The sequence below is a fragment of the Polypterus senegalus genome, chromosome 10 (assembly GCF_016835505.1).
Source record: "Polypterus senegalus isolate Bchr_013 chromosome 10, ASM1683550v1, whole genome shotgun sequence".
Lineage (NCBI taxonomy): Eukaryota > Metazoa > Chordata > Cladistia > Polypteriformes > Polypteridae > Polypterus > Polypterus senegalus.
The window spans coordinates 37457865-37475904 of record NC_053163.1 but is presented as its reverse complement, the minus strand read 5'-3'; the positions used below and the strand labels follow the sequence as shown (position 1 = coordinate 37475904).

General features: G+C 39.3%; 1 protein-coding gene across 2 annotated transcripts in view; it reads left to right on the top strand.

The window, feature by feature from the left end:
* The first annotated feature begins 6320 nt into the window (after window positions 1-6320).
* The window catches only part of LOC120537084 (rho GDP-dissociation inhibitor 2-like), a 29502-nt gene continuing 17782 nt past the window's right edge, over window positions 6321-18040 (top strand). The window contains exons 1-3 of one of the 2 annotated variants that reach the window (XM_039765726.1): window positions 6321-6448; window positions 11340-11564; window positions 14795-14878. In XM_039765726.1, the coding sequence (XP_039621660.1) occupies window positions 11384-11564; window positions 14795-14878 (265 nt within the window). In that variant the 5' untranslated portion in view covers window positions 6321-6448; window positions 11340-11383. Of the gene's footprint in view, window positions 6449-9558; window positions 9650-11339; window positions 11565-14794; window positions 14879-18040 lie in introns of those variants that run through there. The other variant, XM_039765727.1, reaches the window with a different exon arrangement.

The following is an 18040-nucleotide window of genomic DNA, read 5'->3' as shown; positions in this document are numbered from 1 at the left end:
GGTTCTGCACTTTACTGGTTACATTTTGCTTAAAATACCCAGTTGATTTTGTATTTACCCTAATTACATTTATTACAAAATATTGCAATTTTAATTAATAATAACCATCCAACTAAATGTCATATATCTTTGTTTTTGTTGAGTAATCTGTGGGAAGCATCTTGAGTTGAATGTAAATGTATAATATTATGCTTTATTAATAAATGTATTATTTCAAGGGACATTCAAAAAGTTTCCGCACTTTTTTTTTTTAACTCAAACAAATTTTATCACTTTCTATACAGTCAATTTTGTTTGCAAAGCAGTTTTCCTGGTGTCGTGCCAAGTTTTTAATGCCCAATTACAAGGATCAAATGGTGGAAGTTGAAAAAGGAAGAGTGCAAGGTTGAGTTTAGGGAGAAGGTGAGACAGGCACTGGGTGGCAGTGAAGAGTTACCAGACAGCTGGGAAACTACAGCAGATGTAAAAAGGGTGAGAGCAAGAAAGGTACTTGGTGTGACATCTGAACAGAGGAAGGAGGAAAAGGAAACCTGGTGGTGGAATGGAGAAGCACAGGAGAATACACAGAGGAAGAGGATAGCGAAGAAGTGGGATGGTCAGAGAGCTGCAGAAAGTAGACAAGAGTACAAGGAGATAAGGTGTAAGGTGAAGAGAGAGGTGGCGAAGGCTAAAGAAAAGGCGTATGTTGAGTTGTATGAGAGGTTGAACACTAAGGAGGGAGAAAAGGACCTGTACCGATTGGCTAGACAAAGGGAAAGAGCTGGGAAAGACGGGCAGCAGGTTAGGGTGATAAAGGATAAATATGGAAATGTACTCACAAGTGAGGAGAGTGTGTTGAGCAGAAGGAAAGAATACTTTGAGAGGCTGATGAATGAAGAGAAGGAGATAGATAAGAGGTTGGATGATGTGGAGATACTGAATCAGGAAGTGAAACGGATTACCAAGGAGGAAGTAAGAACAGCTATGAAGAGGATGAAAAATGGAAAGACCGTTGGTCCAGATGACATATCTATGGAAGCATGGAGGTGTTTAGGAGAGATGTCAGTGGAGTTTTTAAACAGATTGTTTAATGGAATCTTGGAAAGTGAGAGGATGTCTGAGGAGTGAAGAAGAAGTGTACTGGTGCCGATATTTAAGAATAAAAGGGGCGTGCAGGACTGTAGTAACTACAGGGGAATAAAATTGATGAGCCACAGTATGAAGTTATAGGAAAGAGTAGTGGAAGCTAGGTTAAGATTTGTGCGCAGCAGTATGGTTTCATGCCAAGAAAGAGCACTACAGATGCAATGTTTGCTCCGAGGATGTTGATGGAGAAGTTTAGAGAAGGCCAGAAGGAGTTGCATTGCGTCTTTGTGGACCTGGAGAAAGCATATGACAGGGTGCTGCGAGAGGAGCTATGGTATTGTATGTGGAAGTCAGGAGTGGCATAGAAGTATGTAAGAGTTGTACAGGATATGTACGAAGGAAGTATGACGTTGGTGAGGTCTGCGGTAGGAGTGACGGATACATTCAAGGTGGAGGTGGGATTGCATCAGGGAGTCTCCGTGGACTATGATGTTTGCTGATGACATTGTGATCTGTAGCAATAGTAGGGAGCAGGTTGAGGAGACCCTGGAGAGGTGGAGATATGCTCTAGATAGGAGAGGAATGAAGGTCAGTAGGAACAAGACGGAATACATGTGGGTAAATGAGAGGGAGGTTAGTGGAATGGTGAGGATGCAGGGAGTACAGTTGGCGAAGGTGGATGAGCTGAAATAATTGGGATCAACAGTACAGAGGAATGGGGATTGTGGAAGAGAAGCAAAAAAGAGAGTGCAGGCAGGGTGGAATGGGTGGAGAAGAGTGTCAGGAGTAATTTGTGACAAACGTGTAACAACAAGAGTGAAAGGGAAGGTCTACAGGGCGGTAGTGAGACCAGCTATGTTATATGGGTTGGAGACGGTGGCACTGACCAGAAAGCAGGAGATCGAGCTGGAGGTGGCAGAGTTTAAGATGCCAAGATTTGCATTGGGTGTGATGAGGATGGATAGGATTGGAAATGAGTACATTAGAGGGTCAGCTCAAGTTGGACGGTTGGGAGACAAAGTCAGAGAGGTGAGATTGCGTTGGTTTGGACATAGCAGAGGAGAGATTCTGAGTATATTGGGAGAAGGAAGCTAAGGATAGAGCTGCCAGGCAAGAGGAAATAAGGAAGGCCTAAGCGAAGGTTTATGGATGTGGTAAGACAGGACATGCAGGTGATGGGTGTAACAGAACAAGATGCAGAGAACAGAAAGATATGGAAGAAGATGATCCACTGTTGCGACCCCTATAGGGAGCAGCCGAAAGAAGAAGAAGAAGACTACTCCTTCCACCTTCACCATTTCCAATGAAAATATAAAAGTGTGGAAACTTTTTGAACGTCCCTCATATTATAACAAACCATGCATAAAAGATATGCTCAAAATACTCACACACACTCATAATCACAAATGTACATGAGCCAGCATATACAAATATAATATTTAACCTCTTATGAGATTAAAGGCCAGCAAAAAGAAATGTCTTTAATGATGACCTTAAAGTAGCTAGTGTTAGGGCATTATATTAAGGTAAGTTATTCCAAAGAGAGAGCCTGTCAATAGGTGATCAGCAGCGTTCTCGACTAGTGGCTGGCGTTGTAACAATGCTTGATCAACACCTCCATTCAGAGAGTTGCAGTAGTCTGAGCTTGATGTTATAAAAGCATGGATGGCTTTTTCAATATCACTAATGGAAAGAAATGTCCTTAACTTAGCTAAAAGCAGGTAGTGTGGTGTAGTGGTTAAGGCTCCAAACCCTGAGGTTTAAGGTTCAAATCCCACCCCTGATGATGCGTGAGCCTGAGCAAGTCACTTTACCCATCTTTGCTCCAATTTGAACAAGCAATGTAACCTGTTGTATCTCAAATGTCATAAGTTGCTTTGGATCAAGCTGTCAGCCGAAAATGTAAAAGTCTCAGCTGGAAAAGAAAAACGCATTCAACCACAGAGTTTACCTGTTTAGCAAACTTGAATGAGATGTCAAAAATCACACCAAAGTTCCTAAGTGAAAATTTGTGATGTATGGCTAGTGATCCAAAAATTATGTTGGAGTGCTCAAAATTTTCGAGTGTTTGAACATCCCCATCTGTTTTGTTATCATTAAGTTTAGGAAAAGTCAGTGCCATCCCGGTTTTAACATCATTTAAACATGTACGGAGAGACTGTATTATCTCACTCTGCTTTGATATCATTTGAGTGTCATCAGCATAGCAATGAAAAGAGAAGTCATACTTCCTGATAATTGAGCCAAAAGAAACATTTATACCAAAAAGAGAACCAAGAAAAAGTTTGGACACGTCTGTCAGCACAGCCAGTGCGTGGGGTGAAGCAATGAGGCGATTGTCTAAGGTGGCACTTTGCTAAGGGTGGCATTTTCATGCAAAGTTATTTTTATTAAATAGCATAAAAAATGTATTAAGTATGAACAACAGAAAGTGTACATACATATAGTGCCTCATTTACATGTATATACTGACTTTTCCAATTATGAAAAATATTTTCATTTTAAAAGTTTCAAATTTCATAGAACCTGGTTCACAGAGCGAGAGTCTGAGTTTCAAAACATCACATGCACATTTCAAAGCAAGATAGTGAAGTTCAGAATCCTGTTTTTCATATATAGTACTGTGTATACTGTATATACAGATTGTATCATTTTGTAACATTTTTGTAATTTCTATTAATTCAGTCACAATTAAATGTCTCTTCCATTTGCACTGTGAGTGTTAGGCTGTAAAAGGGACAGGTGACTATTCCTTGCAGGTGAAAGTCTGGACACTGCCAAGGCATTTAGAGGAAAAGATAAGTTTAGTTTCTCATCCAGTTTCTCTATTGAAAAACTGTAGGAAAAAAAGGCCCATCTCAATAATACATATTAATTTTTTTAAATTATTTATTACTTTGCCTATTGTCATGAGCATGCACTGTATGGGATCAGGAAGCCTGTATTTCAACATGAAAAATGTATGGATTGAATGTTTCACCAGCAACGTCAGCATAGCTATGCAAGTCTGAAAAATGAATATGTAATGTAAAGATAAGCCCGGCTACAGACAGACACCAAGGACACACGATGTCCAAACCACACATGTTTGTTATACTCTTCCTTATTTACACAACACCATGCATAAACTAGCACAATACTCAGTCCCTTTTTACTTCTCTTCTTTTCCTACTGCCGCCTCCACTCCTGCACTCGCAAGCTCCGTCCTCTGCCTTCTGACTCCAGCTTGTTTACTGGAGTGAGGCCGCCTCCTTTATACTGCACCCGGAAGTGCTCCAGGTGCCTCTCGATTAACTTCCGGCAGCTTCATAAAAATCCCGCTCCTCTTCTGGCAGCACTTCTGGATGCAGTATAAACTAAGCAGATCTTACTTCTGGAGCTGTCCAGGCACCTCCTGGCGGTAGCCACAGACCCCAACAAGTTTGAGCTTCAAAGCCCCAAGCCCATGGCCCCGATGCAACCCAGGGGTGCTGCCCTCTCCTGTCCAGGGGGATGAATTGCCCTTCTCTCTTAGTCATGATCCATGCATCACAGTAGATAAGCAGTTAAACTGACAAGTTTTGATAAATATCTGCATGGACAATTTAGCCATTAGCTAATAAAACTTTCTATCTATCATATAGTGCCTTTCATATCTATCTATCTATCGTCTATCTATCTTAGAGTGCCTTTCATATCTATCTATCCATCATATAGTGTCTATCTATCTATCTATCTATCTATCTATCTATCTATCTATCTATCTATCTATCTATCTATCTATCTATTGTGAAGGATGGCCGGCCATTTATCCCGGCCAATACCCCCAAGCCGCCAGGTGGAGCCCTCCTTGCAGCGTGGAGGTCCCCAGAAGACCAGCAGGGCATCATGGACAATGGAGTTTTTATGCAAAGCCCTGCTGGATGCCGTGGGGGAGGGAGCTGCAGGGAGGACCGAGGGCTTCTTCGTGCCCTGTGACCCGGAGGTTCGTCATAGTAAGAGCGACGGACTTCCGGGATGAAAAAAGGACTATTTACCCTGACCCGGAAGGAATAAGGACTTGTGGACTATTGGGCAGAAACACTTCCGGGTCAGGAAATATAAAAGGACTGTGGGAGCTCCCAGACAATGAGCTGAGCTGGGTGGAAGGGTGGCAACGCGTCTGGGAGCTGGAGGATTGTATTATTGTGATTTATTGGTGATTTAATGAGTATTGTGGTGGAGAGTGTGCTTTGTGCACTGTGGCGACAAAATAAAGTCAACTTGAGGACTTTTACCTGGTGTCTGGAGTCGTGGACAGGGGTTCAAGGGAGCGAGAGCGCCCCCTATCGTTCACACTATCTATCTATCTATCTATCTATCTATCTATCTATCTATCTATCTTATAGTGTCTTTCATATCTATCTATCTATCTATCTATCTATCTATCTATCTATCTATCTATCTATCTATCTATCTATCTATCTATCTATCTATCTATCTATCATATAGTGCCTTTCTTATCTATCCATCATGTAGTGCCTTTCATATCTATCTATCTATCTATCTTATAGTGCCTTTCATATCTATCGTCTATCTATCTTATAGTGCCTTTCATATCTCTCTATCTCTCTCTCTATCTCTCCATCTCTCTCTCTCTCTATCTTTCTCTCTCTCTCTCTCTCTCTATCACAAGGTTATTGTTGGCAGTATCTCCATCACGTCAACAGGAGACCTAGGGAGAATAATGAGCTGTACTGACAGTAAATTCTGCATAATTAAGTTTAGAAATGCAGGGGCTGTTTAAGAGCAGCCTACCTTATATGTATGCTAGGCACTAAGGTAGGAAAAAAGGTGGCATATCTGCACAAATAAGAGAGAGCCATAGCCTTTGTATGAATGTTTCACAGGACAGTGGAGAGAAGGTAACCAAGAACATGGTGGGGCCACTGCAGGGAGATCTACCATGGTGTCCTCATAGCAAAAGTAGAGTAGTTTCTGACATAAAGAGTTACTGTGTTCCATCACCTGGCTAAAGTGACTCTAAGAAGGGAACCAAAGGCGTCCACAGAATAATGAAGTAGGGTCTTGAGACAGAAAGGCAGCCTTAGACCCAATTCAGCAGTGGAATGTAATAAAAATGTGTGTATTGGTTCTGAAACTGGCATGAAAGGGAAGCACAGTTTGGTTGTGAATTAAATGAAAAATGCAATACAGATTCAATGGCGTTGAGTCACAAAGCAATTTCTCAAGGGCTTCCTGTTTTATTTTCATCATAAATGCTTGTTTCTACAGAAGGACATCTCTCACTTTGGTTCCTCTCATTCCGCCAATCAGGTGTCACCTCTTAGTTTCCTGTCAAAGCATTCTGCAAAAATTTGAGCAAGAGAAGGACTGAGCAAAAGAGAAGGTTCTGACAGCTGAGGTAAGTGCTGTTTGTGTCTTAATTTAGAGCTCAGTGATGTTGGAGTTGTGTGAAAAATGCAGCCGTGGGGAAGGTAATGCGAATAAACTTCCGCATTCATTTTTCTGACATGAAGGACTCGCTCTAAAAAGTTCTTCTTTATTCTTGCGTGCTTTAGAGTGCACACTGTTTTATTGTTCGATAGAGAGAAATGAAAATGTTTTTTTTTTATCATTTTAAAGGTATCTGTAAATGTAAACTCTAAAAGGAGTCCAACTTTGCATTAGCACGCTACATGGAAACTGAGCAGGGAGTTGGGGAACTGGTTGCTTTCAAAGGAGGTCAGCTCTCTACTGAGCGGATTCACATTTTAACCACACATATAGCAGACTGCATTGTAGCTTACAGCCTGTTACAGGAACACAATCATAACCAGCAGCCCCAGTAGACCATCGACCCATTAAAATTAGATGAGGTGAGCCACAGCATGAACCAAGGTGGACAATTGTCCTGGTGGTTTTTTTTCTTTGTGTGTTTAGTTTTACAAATGTCGATGACTCAATTATAAATCAATGAGTCATGCAATGCATTCAACTCAGATTTGATATGCCCATCCAAACAGCAAAAATTGAGAGGCTTTCACGTGGAGTAACCACTCACAGATATTGAGACATTGCAATGGTTAGCAGACGTTCAGCATGTTTAATTAAGCACAATACATCCTGCCATTTTTTAAGGAAGTTTAAACAGTACCTTGTAATTTTGTTTTTAATTTTAGGTAAAATATAAAAACATTTTCCCACTATACTAAGGCTGCATGCAAGAATAGAGAATCTTGAGTTGATCGAGATGTGTTTCAGAGAAACTGACAAGGAAAGCACGTTATTGATAGCCAGTGCCAGTGCTAGGGTTATTTTCCATCCTAGGCTAAGCTTATTAGTGCGACAACCGACTGTTCGGTAGCTAACCCGTCTGGCTGGGTTTTTCCACCCGCTTATGATCTGCACCCTTAATGGTGGCGCTGGTCCTGCTGATAGCTGCTTTTCATTCATTTTCTGAAATTCTAACTGAAATGTTCTGTTCCTAGAGATGCCTTATATTATCCATGCATGCACTCTTTTGAAGATACAAGTAGACTTCTGAGATGCTGTCTGTTTCTTTGTCATTGCTATGAAGTATTTGTTGAAGTAATGGTAGGAGAGGAAGTCGGGTTTCTTTTATGATGGTTTCTAACTTGCATGTACTGAAAGCAGCATCCTGTTCTATCTAATGAGCACAAAAAGCTCTATGCCCAGATGTGGATGGGACGAGCGAATGTGGTATTGGAGAAGAGTTTTGTCAGTCAGCCTTTCTTTGCATAAGGTTTTTCATTATTACAGTGGATTTTATGAAAATTAAAAAATATAAAAAAATAAATCTTTTAGAACAGCAAAGGTAGCAAAAACTCATGACGTACAGAGTTAAGTCAGATATGGAGGATCACAGATTAAAAAGGAACGCAGTAAGTAAGAAGGACCCAATGTCAGCGTGAACTTGTGACTAATCAGAGTCACATGTAATCAGAAGCTACCCTTTATTGGAAGGCCTTGTAATTTTTATCATGGCTACCTGTGAACAGACTGTGAAATATGAAGAGCTGGCACCCTGTTCAGGGTTGCTTCCTGTTTTGCACCCAGGGCCTGCGTCCATTAATTGGACTAAATGGGTTTGAAAATGTATTATTACTTCAACTATAAAGTAGTAAATAAGAATATAAACATTCTGAATTAATAGATTATTGTTTAATGTAGCACTATTAACAGCTTGAACTATTTATATGACACACAGAGCAATTTCAGAGCTAGAGATAATACTGGTAGAAAATTGTACCACCCTGGAGGTAATGTCAGGAATTCTCATTCATACCTGCCTAATTTAAAGTTAACCTAACAAATTTAAATATGGGAACATCAATAATTTAAAGTAAATGTTACAATATAATGAATGACTGATAGCCTAAAAAGCAAAGCACTGATAGAGCACATCATGTACTGTAACCCACCTCATTAGTGTCATTTTTATTCAAAGGTGCTGCTAAGCCCTACCTTGCGTTTAAAGCTTTCAAGCAGATTTGAAGCGGTTACACTGGTCAAGGTCCGTGTGTACCTTAACAAATCTATGACGAATGTTTATTTTATATTGACTACAAATAAAAAGTGTTCACAAACAAGATCGGGCAGGAATTGTCCACCTTTAGCTGCACATGTGAGGGCTTACTGACTACTAAGATGTTAACTGACCACTAAAAATATTAAGCCATGTTGACGGCAGTGTGTAAATGCCTCACACTCACGAATATACCTTTTTTCCATTTACTTTACATGTTTTTTCTGGGTTATTCTACATGGACAGTGTATATTTTGTATTTAATTAAATATTCAATAATTTTAAACACCGCGGTGGGCTGGCGCCCTGCCCGGGGCTTGTTTCCTGCCTTGCACCCTGTGTTGGCTGGGATTGGCTCCAGCAGACCCCCGTGGCCCTGTAGTTAGGATATAGCGGGTTGGATGATGGATGGATGGATAATCTTAAAAATTTTACATATTTTTTCAAGTCCCAAATCCCAGCCTGATTAATATATTTATTAATTACATTTTAAATAATCTTAAAAATTTTACTTTGCATAAAATTATTGACTTGGTTCAAATCCCTTTCCTGGTCAATAACCATGTGGATTTTGCATGTTCTCTCCATGTTCCTGGGTGATTTTTTTCTGGTTATCCTCCCACATGTTAAAGTTGCGTATTATTATTATTATTATTTGTGATGGTTGGTTAGCTGGTGACTAGTGTATAAGTGTGAGTGGGCCAATAGTGGACCCCTCAAAGCTAGGTTAACCTCCAGGTAATTTTAGCTTCTCTAAAAACAAGATGAAGGTGCTGGTTAAAAACGTGTTTTCTTTTAAAAGCACTTTAGGGTTTCCCCTTGAATATTTGTTGGCAATAAGAGGAATTATAACTTTATTTATTACACGTATAAACTTTGTCAAGCTTTTCTAAGTCCAAAAAAAAAAAAGTCCTTACAAAATACTTCTTTGCCCACAAAAGGAAAAAAAAAAGGTTTCCTGTTCAGAGAGCTTTGATAGCTGCGTCTGATCACCAGCTTTCTGGCACACCATGCAACTTGCAGTTTTGGTGCTGTTCCTCTCCTTGCGGCTTAAAGCTTAGACTACAAGCACAAAAAGTAAGCTCATTTCAGGTACATTTCTTTGCATGATTAATATGGGGTTAACCCACAATGCTTAAAGATCAATCTGCTAGCCATCTAATTTTGGATAACACAAAGAGGTGAGAGCTTAATGATCACCTCTAGCATGTTTGAGTAAACGGCATCTCTGCTTAAAATGAGAATGTGTGTAGCTTGCAGTAATGATGAATTTACTCAACTGTGCTAGATTCGTAGATATGAGAAGACTAGCGTCTGGACTATTACACTTTCATTTAAAAATGCAGAAATTTGCCTCTGTTGTCATCTTTCATACGCCGCCATTTTCAACCAATGAACATTAATAGTTTTCAAGGGTGTGGGTTGTTTTGTTTCAAACCTTTTTTTTTTCTTTTTGTAAAACGTGAATTATGTGTATGGAATGTTATTTGATTTTAATAAATTCAATAAAACTACAAAACAAAAGAAAAGAAAAGAAACTTTTTTGCAAATGCTCTCCAGAGCTGGAGACTTTTAAAAACAGCAGTGCTGTTTTCAGTGTAGACTGGTGAAAATGAAGAGTTTTGAAAACAGAGACTCTGACACACTCTGATTGGTTCTTGCTTATTAGGTGGCTCTTCTCAGATTGGATCCTGCTTAATTACAACATCTCATTCCCTGATTAGGCACCCTTCATGAAAAAAAACATTTCAGCATAGCGAGCATAAGAAAGATACTTTCCTTAGCACTTATTGTGTTGCTCTATGTATCTAAATTGATTTTTAGAAATCGTGGTTAAGCGACTACTCACATTGTATGATAGAGTCACCAGTCTTGTGTGTTCTCAAACTGCAAGACCACTTTCAGTCTGATTGACATGCCACAACATGGGTCACTCACTGCACAATGAATTTTGGGGATTCTAACAGCAACATCAGAAAATTGGCTTATGAGACTATTCACACTACAAGACAGTTGACTGAGCCGACTCAGAAACTCAGCTGGCAACTGCAAACCAGGCTTAAAATTGTGCCCATGTCGCAGAGCAATATTATACATGATTTAGGATGTCTGTGCTACACACTTTTAGCCATTTTAGTATGGATGGGAATACTTTTGTAAATGATGTGTAAATGCTAGCATTGGTGGAGATCATTTTTGTTTAAAAATGTCATTTTGAATGAAATTATAGTAGTGTGGATGTAGCCTTAGTGATACTGCCTACAAGCCAGTTTAAAATCCAGCCCAATCACTCTTTATGTGGAGTTTGCTCATTCTCCCTGTGTTCCTGTGCATTTTCCTCTTATACACTAAAGATTTACAAGTTAATTTCATTGGTCACTCTAAATCGGCCCATGGTACAAAAGGGTGCGTGTTTATGCATGATCATACCCGGCAATGGCCTAAATCATCGTCCAGGGTCAGTCCCTGCCTTGAACCTGAGACTGGTTGACCATAAGTGGGACTAGGCAGGTACAGAAATTTTTTATACATTTCATTTCTTTTCTTATCCAGTTTTCTATATAGTGTTCATCTTATCTGTTTCAACAAAGTGATGGCTCTCTAAATTCATAGATAGAAGAGAGTAAAGGTTAAAAATCATGGGTAAATTGTGCAAAGTTTTAATGGATCTTCTCTATGTACTACGGTAGGTAATTACAAACTATCAAGGCCCCAGACAAACCTGAACTGGCAGCTCACTATGCTCTTTAATTTTTTTTTCTTTCAGATCTTCAATCATTTCCTGAATTCTCTTGAACCACTTAATACAAAATGTCAGAGACAGAGGCAGTCACATCCCAAGAGGGCGAGTGTGAAAATGAGTCTGAAATTAAATTGAACTACAAGCCTCCTGCCCAGAAGTCCCTGCAGGAGATTCAGGAGCTTGACAAAGATGATGAGAGTCTCGCCAAGTATAAGAAATCCCTGCTTGGAGAAGGCCCAGTTGTTCACGGTATGGGACTGCATGTTGACACTAGATTAGGCCAATGCTGTACACAACCACCAAACAAACGATGAAATAAGACATATCTGCATATTGTACATTTTCTGTAATTTATAGGCTAGCTGATGTCCTGTAATGACCCGTTTCACAATCGCTAGCAACCATTTATTCTAATTAGTTTATTTAAGAAATTCCTAACAATGGTAATCCAAGAACCCTTGGATTCCCTGTAAGGTCCTGATGTGTGTAGGCCATGGAATCAGTTTGTGTTGCCTTGCTCTTCAGCAAACTGTTCTGCAGTCTGTATTTAAAGGCTTAAAAAGTTACAAATGTTTCTAGATTATCTGTTGAGCACCACTTGAATGAAGCAGCGGCATCTCTTGTCTGGCTTTGGTTTTGGTTGAACTGTTGTGTCCACATAAATACTCCACAAGGCCCTTTCTTGCACACAGTAGATACTGAAGTCATTTTACATGTAGACCTCTCTAGTAATTTCCTCTGCTGTTTTGTCCCATATATGTCCACTTTAATTCATGGCCACTTACACAGATTTGGCAACACTGCATATTAATTGTCTCTTACTACAGTAGACATTATAGGTGTAAGTGTAACCACAGCAAAACTAGGCATTGTTACTGTATGTTGGGTAAAATGAATAGTGTGGAAGAAACCTGCTGAGGAAGACTGGAATAGTTTAATCAATTAGATTTTTATTCAATGGATTCTACATTGCAAGACAGAAGAGCAAAGTTCCATTTTTTGATTGGCTTTTCTCCCCCTTCCCCTTACTTAATCATACTTGATAATATTGTTTATTTAAGGATTTGTTTTTTTTATCACGCTAATGGGCCATCTGTTCTTATATTTTTTTCACTTGTCAGATAGACCCTAAAGAAGGAAAGGTCACCTCTCCTGTGTCAATGAGACACATTCCTAAAGAAACTGGAAGGTGTCCTGGGTCAGCTTACTGCTCCCTGTCTTATGACAGACGCCTGTATGAATAACCCGCCGTTAGAACAAGACGGCTTTGTCAGCTATTAACCCTAAGTAGTTTGCAAGCAGTTAATTTGTCTTTCACAGTAGCTACTTATTTTGTTCCACACACAGCAGTTCCACAGTAACAACACCACTGCTGCATTGGAGCTGGGTTGGTAATTACTGAGCAATGATGACAGTGCAACTCAGAATATGTAAATGCAAACTGAATGCCTGCATACATGAGAGTCATACTAAAGTCTAAATTACCTTATCCTGTAAACAGGTTATAAACAGTTTTAGGACACCAAGTCTTTAAGAATGGTCGTATCGAGTTGTTGCAAATTGTTCCTCCAACTTCTTGCATTGGAGAGCACTTTCGGTTTTTGGTTCTTAATCCTTTGACCATTGTGTGCTGTGATGCTTCCTTTCTCAGCTTGCTGTGCCATGTGGAACTTCACATAGAAAAGTGTTACTCTTTCTCACGCAAATATATACTGTAGGTGTTGAAGTTCCATTCTTGAAGTAATGCTGGTTCTCGGTCTGGAATCAGTCACTGGCACACAGCTTGGCTTGACAGGGCGGCTCAGCAGCTTTCAGCTCCCCTATTAGAGAGCGGCTTATGAGCTTTCAGATCTCCAAAGAGAGTGGATTATTAGCCTTCAGTTCCACAAGAGAAAAAAAGTTCAGCTTTCAGCTATCCCAAAGAAACAGAAGAGATAAATGCGGTTCATTTTAAAGGAAAGTGTAACCTGTGATGATTGGATTAAGGTCCTTTCAAGTTACAGATACAGTGCTTGCTTACAGGAATGTTATTTTGTCCCTCACATCCAGTCGTCAGGGTTCAGCTTGCAGTCACAAGCCTAAAATGAATGTCCATCTGGGTGCCTTCTTGTCTGAAGGAGTCCCTGCACAGGTGCCAGCTCATCTCTAATTTACACCATTGTTATCAAATGAAGTACAGAGCTGACCAAAGTGTTGGTTCAAGCTGCAGTTTAGTCTTTCACTTAGGAATGCAGGTGAAGGATGCAGCTGAATTTCTGAATCTCTTTGAAATCTGTGGTCTTAACTGTTCTTGTGTGCCGCTAAAGCCTAGCAAAATGGGCAATGCCCTCTCTGTTCTGCACAGCTTGCTTGATAGATAAATGCAACTCATTTTTACAGAGATCAGCCCATCAGCATGTTTAAGTGGATGAAGGGTCTTAATTGTGCAAGGAAGAGCATACATTCTTCTGTCTTATAAAATTACATTGTTCAAAAATTCCAAATGAAGACGAAAAAAGTGTAGATTAGCTGAAATTTAACAGCAGTGAAAGATAAAAATAGAGAATCAATCATAAGTACAATAGACTGAATTGTCTAGTATGCTATAGTAGTATGAGACTAATTGATTAATAACATGGCTACCTTATGCCATCCATTGCTGCTTGCCAGAGATCCAAAAAGAGTGCAGGAAATCAACAAGCAATAGGTCATTCTGACTTGGTATGAAAAGTGTTACATATGATAAATTCTTTTAATAAGTTTTTGATTTATAAGGTGCAAAGTGATGTTCAGTTATCAAGAAATGGTTATTTAGCACATCATGGATCAACCTTACAGGGATCAAATCTCAGTCCCACTCATTGTTTGCATGGATTTGCGTGTTCTTCTTGTATCTGAATGGGTTTCCTTTATGTTCTCTGGTTTTCTCTCCCATCCCTGAAGCTGTGCTGATTAAGTTGTTTGATAATATATATATATATATTCTGATTGATTTTTCCATATTGGTCCTGTGTGAGTGTGCGTGTGATTGTTTGTGAGTTGGTCCTGTGGAGCACCATTGCCCTGTCCAGGATTGTTTCTTGCCTTGTGCCAGTGTTGCCATAACAAGATTTAGCACCTTGCAAATCTAAATTGGGTTAAGAGGGTTTGAATATGTTATTTTATTTTATGAACATATCCATTAGGCCTCTCTTTCTCTTTTTACCTTGAGGCTTAGTTTGTTGAATTACTATTGTACTGTTCTGAATTTCAGTTCACTTTTAACTGCTACAACAATAGGTTCATTTAGGTGGCAGCCAAGAAGCAAACTTATACTAACCGAGTATTAATAGCAATAGTAAGCAAGATCCATGTGTCTACCTGTGTAATGTTTAGGTCACTAGGTGTGCATCTGTCCCAGCCAGCATGCTGAGGCCTCTGAAGGGAGGACATAGTCACTACTCTGGCCCTTTGCTTTCAGGTACTTTGACAAATTGTTTATTTCTCTTCACTTCTTTTAGATCCAAATGTTCCAAATGTTCAAGTAACAAGATTAACATTGGTGTGCAGTGCTGCCCCAGGACCAATAACCATGGACCTTACTGGTAAGTACTCAAAGCCCCTTAAGTTACAGTTTTCAAAAATGCACCTAGGTAAGATAAGGTATTCAGATTTGTATTTTAATTACACAAATATACAAGTATGCACAATTACAAAGTTACATCAGAGCTGGAAGGGAGTCATAAATTGTCATTAAATAAATTATAAATTAATTTATAAAACTATCACATTTACAATTAAGGCTAAATTTATTTTGATTCAAATGGATTTGCATTTGATCTATTGCCGTATTTGCAATTGCCTGCAGTTCAAAACAGCACAAGGAAAAAACAAGTAAAATGAATTTAAAGGAACTAAGACTAGATTATCTGCTGTTTTTGCTTTTTTGTAAATACACATCTTTAAGGGAGATAATCTCTAATATGGGCGAGAAAGTTCAAGATATTTCACCCTACCGCAGGAATCTCATTTCTTTGCATGCCTAACAGTCTGGTAACACTGCCTTTAAACTCTTGCCATTTTTTTCTCTTGTTTGATGTAAAATAACTTCAAATGTACAGATAGGAAGAACAGTTTTATTTTAAAGTGTAAACATATAAACTTTTTTGCTCACTTATGATGTTATTTTTTCAGTTCCTCATTTACTGCAAATATTATTTTTGTATTCAACAATGCTATGGAGTGTGAATAGAGGAAATCACAGATATTCACTTTTAACAGTGAAAAACTAAGCAGTCAGACTTTAACTGTCATACTGAAGAAATCTTACATTTTTCATCAATATGTATTTTGTGAAGCAGTCAATAATTCTGTCCATTCATTTTCTTAACCAGCTGATCCATGACAGGGTTACAGGGCAGCTGGAGTCTACCCCAGTAAACATAAAGCACAAGGCAGGAACATCACCCGGGCAGGGCGAAAGTACATCACAGTGTGAACACAAACACACACACACACACGCAAACACACACACCGAGCCACGACTGATTCAGCAATGGCAGTTCACCTAACCTGCATGTCTAAGGATAGTGGGAGGAAAGCAGAGCAACAGGAGGACACTCCTAAACATAAAGGTAACACTAAAGCTTGCATTTTAAAGTGGATCCAGGACTCGGTTTAACTAAATTAATTGTAAATAATGACAATCCATCCTTCATAAGAATGGCCGAGGGTTTAGTTGTTGTTCATCCATACATAAGAACAGCCAAAGCACATGATTTTAACAACTGTGGTATGATTGTTTGTGCCAGATGTCAGGTTTCTGGCATCTCAGAAATGACTGCCATCCTTGGAATTTCCAGGCTTTGGAGCTATCAGAGAATGTTGCGTTGAATAAAAAAAATGTCTAGAGAACAGTTCGGTGGAAAAAAAACACCCTGTTAATGAGAGAGGTCAGTGGCAAGTGGCAGGATTGGATGAAGCCACCAGAAAGGCCACAAGAAAACAAATAGCAACTCTTTACAAAAGCTGTCTAAATAGGGCAATTACTGCGTACAAAGTTGTCAGACTTTGAAGTGGATAGGGCACAGCAACAGAAGACCATACTGGTTCATCAACTAAGAACAGAAAGACAATGCTATAGTGAGTTCGTAAGTCACAAAAACTGGATGACTAAAGATTGTTAAAATGATTCCTGGTTGTAAGAGTCTGCTACATCAAGTAGATAGCAGGGACAGAATCCACTGTAAACAATCTATTCTACCTTGTCTTCTTCTAATGGCCAACGTCGTAGTGTAATGATATGCAGAATGCTTTCTTGCCACATATTAGGCCTCTGTATACCAACTGAATGTCATGTGTAAGTTGCAGTGCTCTTAAGCATTGTTGTTGGTCTATCAGCATCCCTTTAACTCTTTGAGGGCTAAATATTTTTTGCAGGCAACTCTCACCAGATGTCAACGCCATTTTAGAGGTTGTTTGCTCTTCTCTACTCACGCATATGCTGGTAATCGAGGTCAAATCAACAAAGCTAACTTTCCTTCTAGCAAAGAGAGTTGAACTAAAACTGATTACCGTCCTTTACCCCTGAATTTCGACAAAAGTCGACATCCACCCTGAAAGAGTTAAGGCTACAAGCCTTCCTTTTCCAAATGGATACTTCAAGCAGGATTATGCACAATGTCACAAAGCATGCATCATTTCAAGGTGGTTCCCCAAATATGACAATGTCTTCAGTTCCCTTCACAGTCCCCTCATCTCAATCCAATTGAGCATCTCCAGGTTGAGGTATAAGAGGAGGTTCACGGCAAGAATGTGCTGGCAAACAAATCTGCATGAACTGGGTGATGCTATTAAGTCAAAATGAACGATAATCGTTAAGTAAGACTTTTATCACCAACTTAACTCCAGGATTATGGAGGTAAAAGGTGACCTAATAAAATGGCCACTAAATGAATATGTCATTAACAGAATGTTTTTTTTTAATGAAAACTAGGGGGCTTTGCTCCCTGCTTGCTTTGCTCGCCAACCCCCAAGCCTAAACTTCACGCAAGCCTCTTTGCAGTACTGCCACTCGCGTATTGATATACAATTTAAACAGATTATTTTCATGGGAATTTCATTGTGACAACATAATGTATAACTGCCCGTGATTGAATTCCATTTCTTTCTCTCTATTAAATCAAAGGAAACTATTAAAACGTTTTAATGCGAATGGCACATCAAGATCTCCTTTGTTGTCTAATGTTATCCCCTGAAGATATACTACATTATCTTTCTTGGATACATCCTTCTTTCTAAAGTAATTAGTGTGGAGGAAGACGGTTGTAGAAATTCTTTGGGATATTGTAGGTAGATGTTTTCATCTTCCACACGATCACCACCAACTGTTTCAGCATAGTCTATTGTTACGCATTTAACCAATTTGCCGTGTAACCAATCGGCATTTTGTGCGTAAATTTGTTTGACTTCATCGTTTCTTGGTGCTAGGATTGCCGTGTACTAATTTTTTCTGTTGATAACCCTTCATGATGGAATTATTCAATAATATTTGGACATAATATGTATTCTTTAATTGTGAACTTAAGAGCTGAGAGAGCAGGAACTGTGTCTGTCAAAAGCATTCACACGAATGAGAGGTGAGAGTACCGTGTGCATGTTTGAATATCATTGAGAGGAGGGTGTGACTTTAAAAAATCTCATAGCCAAAGTCTCATCTCATGGGTCTTGTGCCTGGATTTTTTTTTATATAATACAGAGATGGGATG